This window comes from Pyrus communis, chromosome 8 (assembly GCF_963583255.1).
Source record: "Pyrus communis chromosome 8, drPyrComm1.1, whole genome shotgun sequence".
In the NCBI taxonomy this organism is placed as follows: domain Eukaryota; kingdom Viridiplantae; phylum Streptophyta; class Magnoliopsida; order Rosales; family Rosaceae; genus Pyrus; species Pyrus communis.
The window spans coordinates 13,449,392-13,471,590 of record NC_084810.1 but is presented as its reverse complement, the minus strand read 5'-3'; the positions used below and the strand labels follow the sequence as shown (position 1 = coordinate 13,471,590).

General features: G+C 38.1%; 1 protein-coding gene across 1 annotated transcript; it reads right to left on the bottom strand.

Annotated features, from left to right (window-relative positions):
• Positions 1-18,752: 18,752 nt before the first annotated feature.
• On the bottom strand, positions 18,753-19,509 carry LOC137742982 (NDR1/HIN1-like protein 1). Its single transcript, XM_068482907.1, has 2 exons — positions 19,285-19,509; positions 18,753-19,148 (listed from the first exon to the last, which is right to left on the bottom strand). The coding sequence occupies exons 1-2, from the start codon at positions 19,507-19,509 to the stop codon at positions 18,753-18,755; spliced, it is 621 nt and encodes a 206-aa protein (XP_068339008.1).
• Positions 19,510-22,199: the final 2,690 nt, after the last annotated feature.

Here is a 22,199-nt window from a genome sequence, read left to right as displayed (position 1 = left end):
TTTAACCTGGTGAGAAATTTTATTTTTTGGGAAAAAGCGCGGAGAAATTTTTATATGTGCCCTACAAAATTGATACTATGACCTGACGAATATGTCTACTTTTGTCTAACAACATGCACCTTTTTGTTGGGCAAACCTCAAAAAAAAATTTCTTATTTTTTTTTATTTAATTTCAAACATTTAAAAGATCATCGAATTTGAGGGATCATGTCCCTTTAATTTGTGATTTTACTCTCAATTAGCGTCCTTAAAAAAACCACCAAAATCAATGTTGAAATAATTATTAAATCGTGATTTTCGTTTCTAACTGTCTAAGGATTTCATCTCGTTACTTGATTCCCGAAAGTTTGTTTTTAGTGATTTTTGGTGTATGCGATCTCGGAGGATATACATGTGAAATCTCGTTCCTAGATTTCACTATTGTAAACTACGTATTTGTATTAACGAGATTTTATATTATTTTCGGGAATTTATATTATTTTTATTAAATTTAGATTTTAATTAAACTAATTACAAAGTTTCAATTTTGGTTAGTAATCGTTAAAAATCTGTAGACCTTACAAGGTCACACTAAGAATAATTGGATAGAGCTTGATCCTACGAGCGTGTAGGTGAAAACCGTTCGTGAATTGGAGTTGAAATGAAGAAATTAGAAACGTTTTAATTGTAAAAATTAAAAAAAAAAAACTAGAAGCTACCATATGGCAACGGGGGAGAGGGGAAAAAGAGAGACGCTGTAACACCTTGAATATTTTAAAAATGATGTTGATATTCATTTTATTGAAGAAAAAAAAAAGATCGATTTATGGTTATGAAATTCGAATGGGGAATGACAAAAATGCCCTATTTGGTTAGCATAATTATACGAGGACGTATTTTATCCTCATATATTTTATCAAAATTCTTGAAATATTTGAATAGAGGACGACCCTACAAGTGCGTAGGTTCAAACGGATCTTAATTCCAAGTTAGAACGAAGAAGTTACGAGCCTCGGAAATGGTGAGAACTTTAAACACGTGGACTTACTATTAGTAGTAAGTCATTAAATTTGGTGAGAAATTAGGAAGTTTCCAGGGGAAGAAACTGACCCAAAAAGGCCTAGAAACTCCAAGCCAGTTCGCGACCCAGTTCACCCTCGCGACATCCCATTTTCTGACGCTGATTCCAGCCAACTTTGGTGGAGTTTTTCGACACCACCACCACCATATTGAAGCTCTCACTTCCTTCTACAAAATCCAACCAAGAACCACCTTGATTAACCACCGTATGTGGCGGTGTGAGGCCATAAAAACTGATGAAAACCAATGGTGCTGCGGCCACCCTTTTCATTTTTCCAGTGAATCGACGAAGCGATGGCCAATGCCACCACTTGGGTTTTGTATCCCATCATCCTAGGAGTAAATCCCGACCGGCTTTGATCTCGTTGGACCACCGTGGGCGACGAATCGACACTGGGAAACTTTAGGCACCCGCAAACTTTATCAGCGGAATTGACCCTCTTCTGTCCACTTTTGGACTTCGTGGAAGGTATAACACTTGTTCCTCTTGTTGAGCTCTATCTTCCTGTAAATTTTGGTAGAATTTGGAGTTATACAAAAAAATGGGTTTCTGGTCGCCGAAAATCACCACAAGCGCAGCACGATGGGCAGAATCTGTTTCCATGGATTTTGGACAGAAGGAAATCCTTGATGTCCTGAGCTCATATCCAAAGTCCGTTTGTTGAAATTTGATACGATGATTCGAATATTCAAATTTTTTCAGATAATTGTACCATCGTACGATTTTTCGTAATTGACGACCATTCGACCGTTGGATTGTCATCAAACTTTGAGACATTATAGTACATAATATTTGAGGACCTTAGGAACTTATGGATCGGAAATCCAACGTATGGATCTTCCTGAATTGAATTTGCAAGTTAGTAAATTAAAACGTTGACCGCCACTCGAATGTGACCGTTAGATTAAAATGAAATTTTAGTATGTTGTTCTAGAAGCGTAATGTGAACTAAGAATGACTTGATCCCTTGCTAGGGTACGTAGGCAGTCTAACGAGAAGGTTAGATGTAGCCATAATAAAATTACTAAAATTAATCTTTTAGTGAAATTTGCTAAGAAAAGGAATTTGGGCCTATCTTAGTAATTAGCTTCCGAATTAAAATTTTTAGGTAATTACAGACGTGGAAGAGAAAAGGAGGGAAATGGTGACCAATTAAAGAGGAGGAAATGAGAGAAAGGAGAGAGGGGGAAACCAAGTAACCCGCGCGACCTGTTACCCCCACCGCGACCTGGTTTTGACCCGAAAGGATATCCGGCAGTTTTCCGTCATTTTTTTATCTAATTTCACTGAGGCACCACCTGGAAACTTCACACCGGCCTTCCCTCTCCATTTTCCACCCAAGATCGACGAGGTTTTGACCCTGTATAGTGGAGAACATCGGGTGATGTCTAAGAGTGCCACGAATGGCGATCCGCTTATCCTGCAACATTCACCAGCGACCACCACCATCAATCCACTCCTCTTGAACCCAGGAACAAGACCCAAGCAGCGGTTGGAATGTTAGAGTTCATTTGGACGTCGAATTAAGTGGCACCATTTTTAGGGTTTCCAGAGGTTCAAAGGATTTTCAAGCCACTTCCCAACCGAATTGGACCTCGGCCCAATTATAAAACTTACTCCTCTCGTCAAGATCTTTATTTTGGTATAATTTGGGAAATTTTGGTGTTAGGTGAATTTTTCGACGAATCGAGGCGGCATATGGCCCGAGGAACCACTTGATCCTTCTAGGCTACATTTAATATCCCGATTCCATATTTGACACCCGATTAATGAGTTTCTATCGTTTGGACCTAGTTTCATTAAGGTACGACACTTGATCATTATATGAATCAACGATCCAACCGTTGGATTGGCGCCAACCTTTAGTACCTTATAGTACATAATATTTGAGGACATTAGGAACTGATGGATCAAGAATCTGGCATACAGATCTTTATGAATTAAATTTTTAAGTTTGTAAAACTAATTGTTGACCACAACTTAATTTTAGCAATTGGCGAAGATCCGACCGTTGGATCGTTCTGAAATTTTAGGATATTGTTCTAGAAGATTACTAAGGCTCTTGGGAAGTTACGGATCAAAAATCTGTAAGTGGGTGTTCTAGATCAAATTATGTAATGTTGTGGACCCCACCATTGATTGAGAGTTGACTTTTGGTCAACATGTCTCGAATCATTTCAAATATTAAAATTAGTACTACTAGAGACTAAGTAGAGTCTAGTGGGCCTATATTCGGTAGTGGGCTATCCCATATATATCTTGATTTACGTGTATAGGATGCATTATTATGATATATATATATATATATATATATATATATATATCTGTGTCTGTGTGTGTATTTAACTTATTGTTAAAATAAGTGAGATGTATGAGTGCTAGTTTGAAAATATGAGATAGAACCTTGTTAGAATATTTCATAGAATTCATATGTGTGACAGCCCTTCCCGAACTTTTCGTACTGTAGAGGTGAAATGACGGTTTTGCCCTTAGTATGTTTGTTTTGTTGTGTGGTCGTTTTTGGAAATTGGTTGGTTGATTTTGGACCACACACGCACCCACACACTTTCATCCCCATCTTCTTCCTGTCCCGAGTCCCTCTCTCTCTCCCTTTCCTATCTTCTTCGTACGGACAACACCAAAACCATTGGAAACGTTATGGATCGAGGAAACAAACTACATATTTGTGATCGTGAGGTGCTTAGGTGTTTAACCATACCCATTTTAGGTAAGGGAACCTTCATTTTCACGTCGAACCCGAGAGGTGTAAATCGGGGTACTGTTCATGCACACGTTGATTCTTGTGTTTTTAGGAATTTCAAGCTTGTAGGAAGCTTGGTGAGGTCCTTAGGAAGCTCGGGGTGGTTCGTTTGAAGGTTTTGGACGTCAGGATCGTGAGTTGCAGGTTTGGCCGGATTTGGTGGAGTTTTCCCGGCAAGATTCCGTTGGTTTTAGTGCTTGAAAGTGGTAAGGATTTGTTCCTCTAGTTGTAAGCTTCATTTTGGTACCAATTTCGTGAAATTTGGGTGAAAAACGAGTGAGATACGAAGTTTGAAAGTTTTCCCGATTTTCCGGCGACGGTGACAGCGCTGAAGTTTGGCCGGAGAAGATGACGGAATATTCCTAACAGCGTTAACGGAATCTGTTAGACTTAACAGAATATTCCTGACGGCGTTAACTGACGCCGTCAGTGTGCCAGGCACGTGCCTGCGCGTGGACGGTGCGTGTGGCTGTGCCTTGGCCGGCGCGTGAGGCGCATGTGGTGTCAGAAAATTATTTTAAAAATATGGGGATGTTCGTGAGGTTGAGTAGATCACGTTGGTGTATTCATACACCCTATTTGAGCATTGTATGAGAAGTTAATTCGTAATGTTGGTTATGTGCTTTAAAATTAACGTTTTTATAGTTGTTTAGCATATAGGTGAGACCTGTCCTGAGGACGAGCGCAGTCACTCGAGGCAAGGGGGTTACGACCCTTCTACATACCAATGAGTGAGCTTTTGGTTTTCCGTATATACCTATATACTTGCGATTTTCCCAGAAAATGAAATTAAACGCTTATATGTTTTATATGCCATGCATTATGTTTGCCCGTTTAGTTATGCATTATTAGCTGCATTTATATATATGTTTGGTGCTATGGACGCACAGGTAAGTGTCAGGTAAGTTATGGTTTATGTTTATGTTTAGTAGTGATATGAGATGCATAGAGAGCTCATAACCTGCACCCCTGGTGTTAGTGCTCCCACCCAGAGTTGGGCATAGTCCTTCACGTGATGTTCACCTCCCGCACCACACGCTCATCTTGGATCCAAGTTAGGTGCACAGTCCTATCGTACAGACCACTATAGGTGGTTTCGACTCGTAGGTGACCCGCGATTATTCGTCCAGTCTTCACGTGATCGTAGCACTTGAGCGTATTTATTTACACCCAGTCCAGTCGTACAGACCACTTTAGGTGGTTCCAACTTGTGTGCAGGTATAGTTAGTGAGTTGGAGATTTGAGCTATAGATTCAGCCATACAGGTCACGTTAGGTGACTCCGGCTGACAGATTACATGGCATTGATATGGCATTACCTGAGTACTTGCATGTTATATAGAGGCGTCGACATGGCATATTTTTTAGCATGATTTATATATGCGTGCATATTTTATTTTCTGGGAAACTATACAGGTTTTACGGCGAGGGGTTAGAACTTTGTTTATGAAATGATTTTTGAAAAGCCTTGTTTTTGCCCACTCACGCTTTCTGTTTTGCGCCCCTCCAGGTTCTAGTTTGGCTAGCACTTTTGGTGGCTCCCCAGAGGATTTCTCAGCTTATCTGACAGATTATCACCAGTGTAAGATCACCTTTGGGTGTGTTTATTTAGTGTTGTTTCTCCCGGACTGCACTAAGTCTTCTGTGCTCTGAACATTATTTTTCACACTTACGCTTGCACATGTATGTTATTTACGCAGTGTTTAGCTTGGTTTTTATTTATTCGTATTTTTATTATTATTTCTTAGCTTCCGCACTGTGCACATGGTTACGTCACTTCCACGTGACGACCGCATGCTCTGATCTCAGTCGGGGTGTGTCAATATGTCTATGTGACTAGATCACTACTACAAAATTATCTATAACTGGCGGTCCAAAAATCGACAAAAAACGTATATTACTGTCAGATTTTAAGCAAAATCCGACAGAAAATGGATGTAGTGGTGGATATAATAAGCGACAGAGTTGCTTGCATCAAGAAATGAATTTTCTGACAAAAAATACTCTAAAATCGACAGAAATTCTGTTGGTTATATCCAACATGATATACATTTATAATAAATAAATAAGAGAATTTTTGTCGGATAAAACTGACAGAAAATACATAAACCGCCAGGACTTCTGTCGGATATAACAGACAGAGAATTTATGATAAGAATAAATAAACGCATTCTTGTCGGATAAAACCGACAGAAAATATATTAATAATAAAAAAAATATTTCTGCATGTTCCATATCCCCTGCATTCACCATCCGAAACCTCGCCAGAGCTCAATCTCGAAAACCTCAGGGCCCTTAAATTCTTAGGCAAGGGAGCAATGGTGCTAATGGCCTTAATATCAACAGGTACGCAATGATGTCAGTGAGTATTATGTAAAGCTACCAACCTTTTGTCATGGAGTTTTCAGTATAAGAGCCTAACTAGTACCTTGTTTTTTGCAGTTTATGATTACTACTTCACAAGATAATACCTTCAGAGCTGAATAAACCGGCATCACATATGCAAACTCTGGAACACGATGATCTTTCAGCCTCGTGTGTTTTTATTAAGGGTGTGTTAGAAGAAAATCTTGCTAAGCTTGAGAAAGAGGAGCTAGATTTTGATAATTTTGTGAGATGGGAACTTGGAGCTTGCTGGATACAACACTTGCAAGACCAAAAGAATGCAGACAAAGATAAGAAACCGTCAAACGAGAAGGCTAAAAATGAGTTGAAGGTTGAGGGACTTGGGACACCTCTTAAATCCCTTAAGAACAACAAGAAAAAAAATCAGATGGAGGCAATACCAAGCTGCAATCTGAAAACTCAAAGTCTCATGCAGATGGTGTTATTGCGGAAGCTGAAAATAGCATATACCCTTCTGTGGAATCAAAGCTTGAGACTAATGCCAAAGAAAATGAGCTTTTGTTGACAAAGAAAATGAGGAGAGGAGAAAAGGGGGAAGGGAGAAGCACCGACGCAAGGAAGAGATAAAGGGGTTATATTGTGGAAAATTTTCATTACTGTCGGTTAATCGACAGAAACATTTTTTTTAAAATAAAAACTGTGACATCCCGTCCCGGGATTATTAAAACGTACGTGTGAAATTACAATTTTACCCCTAAATGGTTTTCGTGATGTTTTGGTAGTCTTGTGTGGTGTTGGCAAGTGAAGGGCCACACACACACACACACACTCACTCACTCTCCCTCTCCCTCTGTCCCTGTCCCGTGTCTCTCTCTCTCTCCCTTTCTTCTTTCTTCTTCTTCCTTCTGTAAGTGTACGGACACACACCAAGGACCCTCAAACCCTTGCAGATCGAGGAAGCCAAGGACATATTTGAGCTCGTGAGGTCGAGGCAAGCTCAGCCATACCCTTTTCAGGTGAGAAACACATCGTTTTCACGTCGTTTCGACGATGGCCGATTTGGGTACTGTTCATGCAATAGTTATGCATTGAGTTTTAGGGATTTCTGAGCTTGTGGTTGTGTTCGTGAGGTTCCCAGGAGCTTGGGAGTGGCTCGTTGGGTGAATTTGGACGTCGGGATCGTCCTGTTCGAAGTTGGCCGGTTTTGGAAAGTTTGCACAGGTATGATTTAGTGAGTTTTAGCCCTTAAAACTTGTATGGATGTGTTCTACTAGTCTAGGGCTTTAATTTGGTGTAAGAAACGTGAAAAATGGTTGAAAAACGAGTGAGAAAACACGAGTTGCAGGTTTTCCGGCGACGGTGCCGGCGACGGCGCCGGCATCGGGGACTGGCCGGAGAAGAAGCAGGAATATTCCGTTAAGTTTAACGGAATATTCCTGACGGCAGGGGTTAAGTTTAACGGAATATTCCGTCAGTTTGACGGAATATTCCTGACGGCGTCTGTTGACACCGTCAGTATGCCTGGCACGTGGTCGCGCGTGGGGGCGCGTGGGTCCGTGCATGTCCTGGCGCGTGCGGGGTCCAAAAATTATTTTTAAAAATATGGTTGTGATCCTGAGGTTGTGTAGAGCACGTTGGTATATTCATTTGTCCATTTTGAGCAATGTATGAGAAGTTATTACGAGAAACGGGTTATGTGCTTTAAAGTTAACGTTTTTATAGTTGTTTCGCATTTAGGTGACACGTACCCCGAGGACGAGCGTGCACACGCGAGACAGGGGGGCTACGACCCTTCTACATACCAGTGAGTGGGCTTTTGTTTTCCGTATATACCTATATACATTTATATTCCCAGAAATTGATTAAAAAGGGCTATTTACATTATGCCATGCACTTTATTATTATCGTTTACGCATCATTGCATGCAATATTAGTGGCATACATATACATATGCATATTGGGTGCTGTGGACGCAAAGGTAAGTGTCAGGTAAGTGACATTCACGTTTATGTTTCAGTAGTGGTTGAGGTGCCTAGAGAGCTCATAACCTGCACCCCCGGTGTTAGTGCTCCCGCCCAGAGTAGGGCACAGTCCTTCACGTGATGTTCACCTCCTGCACCACACGCTCAGCTTGGATCCAAGTTAGGTGCATAGGCCTGTCGTACAGACCACATTAGGTGGTTCTGACTCGTAGGTGACCCGCGATTAGTCGCACAGTCTTCACGTGATCGTAGCACTAGAGCGTATACATATATGTTACACCCAGGCCTGTCGTACAGACCACCTTGAGTGGTTCCGACTCGTGGGCAGGTTCAGTTTTAGAGTTGAGATTTGAGCTCTAGATGCAGCCGTACAGGTCACGTTAGGTGACTCAGGCTGCTAGATGTTATGATGTTGATATGATTTATACCTGGGCACTTACATTCATTTTGAGGCTTTGGCACGGCATATCTTGAGCATGATTGGCATACCCTTGAGCATGTTGTGCATGTTTACACATACGTACATATGTTTATTTTCTGGGAAGTATACAGGTTTTACGACGAGGGGTTAGATGGTATTTTGTTAAATGGTTTTCAAAGAGCTTTGTTTTTGCCCACTCACGCTTTTGTTTTGTGCCCCTCCAGGTTCTAGTTGCTTAGCCGTTGCGGTGGTTTCCCTTGAGAGCTTTTCGGTGTTCTGACAGACACTCCACCTTGTAGGGTCGCCTTCGGGCGTACTACTGTTATCGTTTTTGTTTGGACTGCTTTAGACCTGCTCTGATTTTGTATATCACTTACTAGCACTTATATTAGTACCTTGTATGCTAGTTCTGAATTATTCGTACTTTATACTACTTTATTAGCTTCCGCACGTGCACATGGCTACGTCACCTTTGTGTGACGGCCAGCACGCTCCGATCTCGGTCGGGGTGTGTCAAAAACCGACAGAAATAAAATGGCGGCAAAAATCCTCCCAAAATTCCCTCTGAAAATTTTAAATTTTCCCCCAAAATTTTAAATCCCCCCCACCCCAAAAAATTTTGTTATGATTTAAAAAAATAAAATAATAATTGTTGGGTTTAATAAATGAATAAATAATATGTATTTAAATAGAATATGTTTTTAAAAATTAAATAAATAATTGTTTGGTTTAATAGATAATTTTTACACTTTTGGTTTAATAGATAATAATCCATGTAAAATATGTGACAAAGAAACAAAAACAGAATTGTACAATGAAAATGTCATCGCACAAACTAAATATTGTCTAATCAATACTTGAAAAACATAAATAAAAATTTAGCACAAATTAATTTTCCCACTTCAAAATTTAGGCAAATTTATGCATTCTATGAAACTAGTTTCCATGATCTTACCGCCAAACTTGTTTGTAGATACTACAAGATCGCATACGTAAAAAATCGTAAAAAAAAAAAAAAAAAAAAACATTCAGAGATTACGTAACGGAATAAAAGTGTTCGACGGTTATAAACGAAAATTCATAATTTAACGATTATTTTAGCTTCAATTTTAATGATTTTTTACAGGTATACTCCTCGACCCTATAAGAATGTAATGAATAAATTTAATCTTCAATTTAAAATATTTACACTAGTGGATACCACAAACTCTAGTTTTATACTTAATGGAAGTATAACATTAACTCTAAGTGTTTGTTTAACCTACTGTTTTGATGCGATACGCATTCTACGAAGCGAAAAACAAACATTAAGAGATTAGGTAACATAACAAAAGTTTTCGATGGTTATAAACGGAAAATCACAATTTAACGGTTACTTTAGGTCCGATTTTGATGATTTTTTACAGCTACACTCCTCGACCCTATAAGAATGCATTGAAGGAATTCGATCTTCAATTTAAAATATTTACACTAGTGGATACCGCAAAATCTTATTTTATACTTGATGAGGAAGTATAACATTAACTCTAAGTGTTTGTTTAATCTACCGTTTTGACTCGATATGCATTCTACGAAACTTTTTTCAACAATCCAACCATCAAATTTATTTGTACATACTCCAAGATTGCATACGTAAAAAACAAACATTCAAAGATTACGTAACAGAACAAAAGTTTTCGACGGTTATAAACAAAAATTCACAATTTAACGGTTATTTTAGCTCCAATTTTAATGATTTTTTTTACAGTTACACTGACACGCCCCGACCCGGAATATCCATTAGGACCCCAAATCGAGCTGTGTTGGCCGACACCTGAAAGGTGACGAAGCCATAAAGTGTGATAATGTATAAAATGTGAATAAATTTGAACCTAAAAGTGTCTAAATATCAGAGTGGGCTATGAGTGGGAGCGAACCATTTCACACGCGATGCCAGAGCATAAGTAAAGTGCAGTAGTATGGGTAAGAATCATACCCTTAAAAGTAGCCACTAATACTAAGATTAGCCATAGATCCTCGTCAATACGGACTTAGCAGTTATAACATGGAGGGGTACAAAACAAAAAATGTGAGTAAGCTGTAAAACCAAGCTTCCCAAAACTATTACCTTTCTAACAGTAATAACTCCTCACTGTAAATCCCTTATCGTTTTCTATAGAACAGTACTACATATATATATATATATATATATCTATATATCCACCCATGCTAAAAAAAAATGGCCAAAACCACGGGTATGCCATGTCTATAGACTCTACAATGCATTAACAAGTAGGCCAAATGAACTTAATCGATATAAAATGATACATCAGTCAGAATCACCTAACGTGACCTGTACGACTGTACTCATATCACATCGATCAATGCTTGCATATAAGTCGGGAGTCACCTCTAGTGACATGTACGACTTATCCATATCTCATCAATCATCCCTGCATACGAGTCGGAACCACCTCTAGTGGTCTGTATGACAGGACTGGGTGTAATAAGTACACTTAAGTGCTACAATCATATGAAGACTGGGCGAATAATCGCGGGTCACCTACGAGTCGGAACCACCTATAGTGGTCTGTACAATAGGCATGTGCACCTACCTTGAGTCCAAGGTGAGCGTAAGGTGCGGGAGGTGAACATCACGTGAAGGACTGTGCCCTGACTACGGGCGGGAACATTAACACCGGGGTGCAGGTATCCATATCTCATCAATCAATGTTAGTATACAAGTCGGGAATCACCTATAGTGACCTATACGACTTAATCTATAGCTCATCAAACATCCCTGCACACGAGTCAGAACCACCTCTAGTGGTCTGTACGACAGGACTGGATGTAATAAGTACGCTCAAGTGCTACGATCACGTGAAGACTGGGCGAATAATCGCGGGTCACCTACGAGTTGGAACCACCTATAGTGGTCTGTATGACAGGCCTATGCACTTACCTTGAGTCCAAGGTAAGCGCAAGGTGCGGGAGGTGAACATCACGTGAAGGACTATGCCCTGACCACGGGCGGGAGCATTAATACCAGGGTGCAAGTATCCATATCTCATCAATCAATGTTAGTATACAAGTCGGGAGTCACCTATAGTGACCTATACGACTTAATCTATAACTCATCAAACATCCCTGCACACGAGTCGGAACTACCTCTAGTGGTCTGTACGATAGGACTGGGTGTAATAAGTACACTCAAGTGCTACGATCACGTGAAGACTGGACGAATAATCGCGGGTCACCTACGAGTCGGAATCACCTATAGTGGTCTGTACGACAGACTTGTGCACCTACCTTGAGTCAAAGATGAGTGTAAGGTGCGGGAGGTGAACATCATGTGAAGGACTGTGCCCTGGCCATAGCAAGTTCATGAGCTCTCAATGCATCTTAATATAACATGTACAACTCATGGGCAAACAGTATGACAGTATCGGAGTTGCTTAACACATAAATGTAGTCATGCTATAACTCCATCGATTCAACTAATACCATAAACTCACCTGAACTTACTTGGGTGTCCTACGTTCACCTTTGCACTTCAAAGCATTCACAATAATTATGTGCTAGTAATATACATATGGATATACCATGATGCAATCAAATACTCAACCATGTCATAGCATTTTAAATTATATACAATACGGTGTAAAATGTACAATCAATAACACCCTACTCCCGAACTTCTTATTTTCAGGGATAATTATCCGTGACAAGCCCAATTAACACAAATTTAACTAACTAATTCACAAAACTAAAACTTGTCTTTACCAATTTCCTTCGCATTACTCAATTTCCCAAATAAGGCTTTTGTCTCAAATATATTATGGCTGCATCTAACGTCTCGTGAGACTGCCTACGTACCCTAAATAAGGATCAAGCCATTCGTAGTTCATATAGTACTTCAAGCATTCACAATAATTATATGAAGGTAATATACCAAAATCAATTTAAAAGTGTCGATGGAACTATCAATAATATGTACGATAAAAGGAAAAGATCTGCTCACTTGAAGTCCACGCTATGATTCTCTAGTGCACGCATCGAGGCGTCCCGAATGATTGGTGCCTGCGACCAATTATCGAATCACATCTCAGAACTCTAATCAATAGAATACGTAATTCACGTAAAACACATCCTCAAGGACATTCTAAAATAGTTCGAGACCCATTGACCACAAGTCAACCGTCGATCTTTCTACCCCTTGTATAACTCCACCCGGAAGATTCGCATATCAGATTTCCAATCCACAACCCCCAAATATACACAATATGCTTCTAAAATAACATATTAAAATTTCATTACGATCCAACGGTTGGATCTCCGCCAATTGCCCAAAACCAAGTGGACATGAACATTTATTTTACTAACTTACAAATCCAATTTGGGAAGATCCGTATGTCGGATTCCTGATCCATAAATTCCTATGATCTTTAAATATTACGTATTATAATGTATCCAAGTTTGGTGACGATCCAACGGTCGAATCGTCGATTCACATTTTTATCAAGTAACGTATCGTAACGAATTTAGGTTCCAACGATCAACCTACGTCATTCAAATATCAAAACTGAATTCAAGACATTTGACATAGCCTAAAAATAGCATTGGCGGCCCACTGGCCACGCGCCACCGTGGGTGGCGGTCGGCCGCCCCGACTAGCCGGAAAATCCAACTATTTCAAAAAATTCTCAAACTTCACAGAAATGAAGATCTCAGTGAGTGGAGAAAGTTTCATACCTGCCACGAAGTCCAAAAGTGGATGGAAGGTGATCAATTTTTCCTACAAAGCTGGCGGGTGCCTAAAGCTTCCCGGTGTCGATTTGTCTTCTACAATGGTCCAACGAGGTCAATGTTGGTTGGGTTTTGCTCCTGGGATGATGGGCTACAAAGCCCAAGTGGTGGCATCGGCCATCGCTTTGCCGATTTGCCGGAAAATCGAAAAGAGTGGCCGGAGCACCGTTGATTTTCGTCGACTTTCGTGGCCTCCAACCACCATATACCATGGTTAATCAAGGTGGTTCTTGGGTGAATTTTGTAGAGGGGAATGAGAGCTTCAAGATGGTGGTGGTGGTGTTGAAAAACTCCATCGGATTTGGCCGGAATCAGCCTTGGAAAATGGGAGCTTGCGGTGGGTGTGGGTCGACGAGAAGGCTACTTCCCTTTATTTTTTATTTATTTATTTGTTTTCTTTCTTTCCTCATTTCTGATTTGGCTTCACCCCACAAAGTGGGGATTTAATTTAATTAAAACTAAACCTTTAATAACCAATTTTGAACGTCTGTAACTATACCATTATAATTCGGACTCGCAAACGGCTTTCGCCTATACGTTCATACCAACGAGTACTACGAGGATATGCTAAAAGAATAAGTCCCACATCTCTCAAGCCGATGGTCAACGGAAGTCAAAGTCCTTACTTCTAGGGCAATTTCGTAAATTCACACTTTTAAAATAAAATAAAAACGTAAAATGTGGAACGGGTTGTCACATGCACTCCTCGACCCTATAAGAATGCAATGAATAAATTTGATCTTCAATTTAAAATATTTACACTAGTGGATACCACAAAATCTTATTTTATACTTAATGGAAGTATAACATTAACTCTTAAGTGTTTGTTTAATCTACTGTTTTGACGCAATATGTATTCTAAGAAACTTTTTTCAACGATCCAACCGTCAAATTTGTTTGTACACACTCCAAGATTGCATAAGTAAAAAATCGTAAAAAAACAAACATTCAGAGATTACGTAACGGAACAAAAGTTTTCGACGGTTATAAACGAAAAATTACATAAGAATGCATTGAACAAATTCGATCTTCAATTTAAAATATTTACACTATTGGATACCACAAAATCTTATTTTATACTTGACGGGGAAGTATAACATTAACTCTAAGTGTTTGTCTAATCTACTGTTTTGATGCGATACGCATTCTACGAAACATTTTTCAACGATTCAACCGTCAAACTTGTTTGTACACACTTCGAGATCGCATACGTAAAAAATCGCAAAAAACAAACATTAAGAGATTAGGTAACGGAGCAAGAGTTTTCGATGGTTATAAACAAAAAATCACAATTTAACGATTATTTTAACTCTGATTTTGATGATTTTTTACAGCTACACTCTTCGACCCTAAAAGAATGCAATGATTGAATTCGATCTTCAATTTAAAATATTTACACTAGTGGATAAATTTTATTTTATACTTAATGGAAGTATAACATTAACTCTCAAGTGTTTGTTAAATCTATCAATTTGATAGGATATGCATTCTACGAAACTTGTTTCAACGATCTAACCGTCAAATATGTTTGTATATATTCCGAGATAGCATGTGTAAAAAATCGCAAAAAAAACATTCAACGATTATTCTGGCTGCCTTCCAAAATTTTGCTTTGTTCGTGTCGGATATATCCAACAAGGCCATGAGTGAAAAAAAATATATTTAAAACATGTGTTTATTTATTTATTTATAATCAATATAACATTTTAAAATAATAAAATCAAACATGATAGAGTACACCAAATGTTCATGTATGTTTATGTGCCAGACAATGTGCTTTGTGACGCATTGAAAAAAATTGTTTGAATTTCTTTGTATCTTGTTGCTTGCCTATGAGGGAGCATAATCCTTATTACAAAAATGATAGAGCTTCAGATTGTAGTCTATTATTATTATTCTCTCAGAAAATTTATGGCTCGTGGGAATTGGGTTCATTAGACTTTAGGGTCATGAGTGAAAAAAAATATTTAAAATATGTGTTTATTTATTTATTTTAATCAATATAACATTTTAAATAATAAAATTTTCATTTTTGTCGGTTATAACCGCTAGAATACTAAAATAATAACCGCCAGAAGGTAAAATAATAAAATAGTCAATTTCTATTGGTTATAACCACCACCATTAACTTAAAAACCGCCATGATCTATAAAAAGTATTTTAAAAAAAGGATTCAAAAATACTATCGGTTATAATCGACAGGAGCTTTTTTATATCCGCCACTAAATATCCATCAGAAATTTATGTCGGATATAACCGATATGATTTTTCTAATATCCGCCACTAATTAAATGATGTGTCGGATATAATTTATCTGACATGATTTTTCTAATATACGCCACCATCATTCGCCACCTAAAGCTAATATTATAGTAGTGGATATTTAGTTGTCATAGAAAATCACTAGTGTATGTGATCACGTTGTAAATCAGAGGTGTTGATGTAGGAAGTAGGTTGGACGATGATGTGACTGAACCATGTAACAGTGGTATATGGATGGTCCTACTTGATATATCCGCGATAGAGGACCATACGTATTTCAAGGGTGATCATGCTTGGTATATCTGTGATGGGTGATCACTGCTTGCATGATTAGACTATGCATATGGTTCTGCTTGGTATATCCGCAATGGGGGACCATACACATTCTAGGAGTGATCATGCTTGGTATATTTGCGATAGGTGATCACTACCTAGAGCTATAGGATACAATCCTGCTTGGTATATCCACGATGGGGGTGTACATATGTTAGGGGTGATCATGCTTGGTATATCCACGATGGGTGATCATTGCCTACGTTATTAGACGACTATGCATATGGTTCTGCTTGGTTTATCTGCAATGGGAACCATACGCATTCTAGGAGTGATCATACTTGGTATATCCATAATGGGTGATCATTACCTAGAGTTAGGATATGGTCCTGGTTAGTATATCCATAATGGGGGACCATACGTATTTCAGGGGTGATCATGCTTGGTATATCCGTGATGGGTGATCATTGATTACCTAGGGTTAAGAGGATTAGTTGTACTTGGTATGTTTTGATAGGCGACCATATTTTAGTTAGATTTTGTTGAGTGTTCCAGAATCATATTCTATTCGAGATTCCGTTGAGTTAGTTTGGAGCTAGATTTTTAGAAATCTTTATGGTTCCTTTGTGTCACTCTAGCACTAATTCTCTACATGTTTATTAATGAAATATTTGAGAACCTTTGTGTTTTGAATTAGAAAGGCCGATGAATGTGTAGGTGACTCATTCAGGATTTCTGGCTAAATTATTTATCAGTTTATCAATTATGGTTTATGATTGATTTATATTTTGTTGATAAATATGGTTAAAGGTCAATATCATGCATCGTTGGTTCATTAAAATATTGTATGTTATCGTTGTGGAATTGTGCTAGAAAATGTTATGATATATGTGAATGAAAAACCTTGGTTGATATATGGGTTCGTTATGTAGTCTGGAATCGAGTGAGCATGCCTTTTGAATTCGTTTGAGTAATTCTGGAGCTAAATGATTTTCTACTATATAGTACTATTAGAAATCTCGAAGTTTAATAAATGGTGAACTATGAAAGGCTTGATCCCGTTTGAGGGTATGTAAGCAGTCTAACGAGGAGGTTAGATGCAGCCATAAAGTATACAAAAAATTACTATGCAATTGGACCTTGAGTGGTGTTTTGTCCATGTCTCGGAGGTGGGGCATGATAAATGTACGGGTACATGGTGACGTCAAGTGTCGATCCTGGACGTATGTCGGGTTCAAGGCATGACAATACAAACAAGTTTAACGGTTGGATCGTTGAAATAGCTTTGTAGACTGCCTATCTTGTCCAAACAATAGATTCAACAAACACTTAGAGTTTATTCTATACTTCCATTAAGTAGAACGTAAGTGTTTATTCAACAAACACTAGTGTAAATATATGAACTGATGATTAGGTTCTTTCATTGTTTCCTTCTAGGATCCAGGAGTGTAATTGTCAAAAAAATCATCAAAATTAGAGCTTAAATAACCGTTAAATCCTGATTTTTTGTTTCTAACCATCGAAGGGTTTCGTCTTGTTATCTAATCTTCCAAAATTTGTTTTAGTATTTTTGGCGTATGTGATTTCAGAGTATATACAAACAAGTTTGACGGTTGGATTGTTAAAATTAATTATGCAAACTACGAAAATCATTGAAGGAGTTGAATATACCAAAATATCCGTAACCTTTGCATGACGAAATAGTATATTTTGCCCTGCGGAATGTAAACCCTAAACCACAAATCATAAATACTTATGTGTGACAAACCTCGAATTGTTCGTCGGGTAAAGGATGCCATATCACGTGCCAATTTTTTCCCTTGGAGCGAAAACATCACGCAACGAAGGACCCTTTGCCCATCAAACGGCATTCATGGGGCAAAGGCCTCTAAAGAAACCAAAACGTTAACCATTTTTGTCCGACGAACGTTTGTATTTCTTTGGGTAAAGTCTGATTGACCGACCAATTCCCAATATTCGTTGGGCAAAGTTTCATCGGGCAAATGGTAGTATCTAGTTGTGATCGATGTATATATATGTTTCTGGTAATCAATCACGAAGGACAGCAGGCATGCCTCTGCAGTAATCTAGGGTTTTCGAATTCTGGTTTCTTTACTACTGGAAAACCGATAAGCATGCGGTTCTTTTGAACTATTTTTCCTTCCTGATTGATTGTTGTAAAATGTATAATGCCTATTTTGAATTTCGATTATAGATTAGCAAAAATCCTTTCAAGGTTCCAAAGGTCATCGTTCTTTGACTTCTTGGATGACAAAAAAGAAAGGATTTTACTCGTAACTGTGTCAAAAATACTCAAAACCATTAGGAATGTGGCTGCCAATTTGTGTACACTTTTCATGCAACACGATCCAAACACATGCTTCGGGAAAGCAGGATATGATGATACAACAATTTCTACTTTTTTTATACTGGATTTTAGAAGAAAGTGCCTTGGTCTCCTTGGACGCAAGGGAGATTCTATTTGAATAAGTACTGAACTGTAGATGAATTGTGAGAGATGATAACGTAACTATGACACAAATTGGCCAGCGCAGTTAATCCTGTCATAATCTCTGATGACCTTTGTCGCCATAGTATATAGGCAGAAATTTTCAAAAGGCAACGGTAAAAATAAATGTTGCCACCACAAGATTCAGGAGACAGAAAACCATCTATGTAAATGTAATGATCTCATGGATATTCTTGTTCCTTGAGTACCTTAATGTATAAGAACAAAGAATATCCTTCAAAGTCACCAAAAAAAAAAAAAGAGGAAGGGAATCCTATCTTCCCTAAAGAAAACACGAACAAAATTGAAAAAAAAAAAAAAAAAACGGTAGCTAAGAGAGAAATCAATTGAGAGTTATAGACCAATTTCCACAATGCAAGGATCCGTCGGCTGACCCTTGATGATCATATCACCAAACTTGATATTCCCCGTGCACAGCACGTTCAAGTGATAATTGCCCGAAATCCAAGTGCCCACCTTCCACCTCACCTTCCCGTCAAGCTTGATTTTTATCATCACCGTCCCAGCATTCAGATCTTGTGCAAAGGCCTCCCCGGACAATGGAGATATCGGCACACTATCGCCATTCAAAAGCGGCGACCACACCACAGGCTCTTTGTACCCTTGGTACGTTCCAGGCAAGAGAGATGCCAACGTGATCTGCTGGTCTCGGTACACGGCGTAGATGTCCATGCCGGATTGGTACGCTATGCCAACCCTAGAATTAGGGTTTGTAGAGGAGAGTGTCACCTACAAGAGCGAAGCCAAAAAGTTGAGCTTATACAAGATGAAGAAAGAATTATTAGATAAATTTAAGAAGAGTAATATTATTTGAACACACAAAACCGACACGCTTACTGAAAATAGAGTTATATGTACAACTCACCTGCATCTTGGTGGTGAGAGCGAAGGGTGGTGCGGTGGATGCGTTGAAGTTGTAAACAGTCATGTCTTGGAGAATGAAGCTTGGCCGGCAGGGCCTGAGAATGAGGTAAACAAGCAAGACTACGATGGCAAAGAGGACAACAAAGATGCCGGTGCCCCAAGCGAGGTAGATGTAGAGCTGGTGGCGGCTGCCACTGCTGTTGCCCGCGGTGTTTGTTTCACTCATTCTGGGAAGTTGGATCCTGGGTGGTGAAGGGAGTGAAGGAAGGGACGGGACGGATATGATCTCTAGCTGAAGGAAGAAGTTGAAGTTGCACTAAACGTATGCACACGTACGGGCTTCTGTGAGATAATTTACCAAGAGGGAGTTTGATAAAGGGGCCAGTTTGCAATGTATATAGAAAAACAAAGTTAGAGAGGACAAAATATATTTTGAGCAGTACTAAAAAATAATTTAATTTTTTACCCAAAAAAGAAAATAATTAAATAATTTGATCACCGCGAAAAGTTTGGATGGAATCCCATGCACTAATGGTGGTATAATCGCTTAAATATATTACACTGTAATGAATCTAATGATTGTATACAAGGGAAGAGAAAATATCTGATGGCCAAGCTAATCTTAATCCTGTATTAATAAAATTATAATTCCATGTATTCCGATGATAAATGTAAAGAATGCAAGAGTGGAATAAAAGTGCAAGTACAAGTATATATCTACTCAGCGTATATATGTGGATGGATGTAAATATTTTAAAATATATGTACATATTTGGCACTCTGAAATTCAAAATTCAGTAAAATGTGTAGCTTGTATTAATTTTAGTCAAAAAAATTATGAATTAACATAATTAAATAATTTTAAAAACAACCTATGTATTGATTCCTTACTAAGAAAATAAAAGCTATTTCACCTTCTTTTCTCCATGCTATATATGTTTCTCTCTCGTGCGATTATATATGCATGCCAATCGTTATACATCAAATTAATTAAACAACACTTCACGGGAATAACAAATTTATAAAGTTCACTAACCAGATTTCAGATCATCTCCATGTCGTTGAGCAATGGTTTGATGGATCAAGCTTTTTCGGAATACACAGATGTATAGGAAAGCTCTCAAACTAAATAGTAAACCTAATTGTACAACTTTAGGTAAATTTATGGTTGCTTTGTCAACTTTTGTTACGTACGAAATTTAATTGGCCTTAGATATTGTTAACGCGTGGAAACAAATAAAAAAAAGATACCCTAAAAAATAAAAGAAAAATCAACACCGTATATAAGAAAAGACAAAATGAAGTAATTGAATGAGTATTGGTGAAGAAGTAATACCTTCCTTGGTACAAAAACATCTAATTGTGGACATTTAAATTATTGATATGATCTACAAGATCCATATTTGCCTACTTTTTTTTGTTGCAAAAGAGTTGGATGCGTTTTAATTGGGGTTTATTTTCACAATTCTTCCCTTTTTGGAGTTGGATTCTCTTTGTATATAAACAAGTATCTTGCTACCATAAAAAATAACGTCACGCAATTTTGACCATATTATCATTATATTTCTTTTGTTTTTTTTGTCAAGGTCACCGTAATTCATTGTGGTACACTATGTACCTATTAAGGAAATTAGTGTTCTAAATCCCCCATATACAGGAGATGAAAATTTGGAGATGTAGAATCCCTCAGATTACCCTCATAGGTTCGATTCTCATCAAAGGTGATTTGAACCACATTATTACTAGCTCATTGTGAGGCTAAGCCTACCCCCTCTCTCTTATTGCAGATCATATCATTTGTTCAAAATAAATAAATATAGAGCACCCTCTTTGAAGTTTGTACATCTTCTTAAGATGAATGTAAAATTGCTATTGTTTTTCATAAAAAAATAACTACATCATATAAATTACACTAAATTCATCTAAACAATAAAAAGGGGATATGAATGTGGGTGTAGAGGGTGTTGACATTGCTCTAGCTAACTTGGCAAAACGAGGTCGGACATAATAAGAAAATAGATATAGTTGTACCAATTTTTATATGTAAGTTAAAACAGTGAAAGGTCTTAGGTTCGAATCTCGTAAATGGCAAGTTCGATACCAAATTAGGTTACATATTGTGTGGCTTAGCCGAAGTCTCCCTCTCCTTAGTGTAAACTATATCGCTATAATAATAATAATAATAACAAACAAATAGTGGGGGTGTTCTCGAAAATCCGTTGGGTTTGGTGGTTATTGGGGAGGCAGATTATCTGCCTTTCCACTTCCCGGGGTGTTCCCGAAAATCCGTTGGGTTTGGGTGGTTATTGGGGAGGCAGATTATCTGCCTTTCCACTTCCCGTGCCCTCCCGTACCCTATTGTTTTTTTTTTTTTGTCACGATTAAACCACGTCAACATTTTATATTGTTTTTTTTATAAAGATAATGAGACAAAAAAGAATAGTAATATAAAATGTTGATATGGCTTAACCGTAACCACACAAACAGAAAGACACGAAAAATGAAAGGGTAGAGAATCTGCCTCCGGTTATTGGAACACTTCTCTGATGGATTTACTATTGAAAGACGTACTGGCGCAGCGTAAGAAAAAGGGTATCAAACAATAACCTTAGCACATAAGATGCTTGGAATCTGCTAGGGAATGAGAATGATAAATCTCAAAGTTTAGTTTCTTTTTTTTTTTTTTTTTTTTTTCTTGAGTTGAAACGATAGCTTTATTGAAGTAATTAAACAATAACAATCATCAAATAGGGCATCCCAAATAAGGTCCAAGGGATCACTTAATAAACCAAAAATTCTTCCACTAAAAATAAGGCCATCCTATTAAACGATGAAATTTGGACCAAAAATTCTATATATCGTAGCTAAGTTGGGAGTTAGACACAAGACGTCCTTCTTCTAGAAACAGCAAGTCTG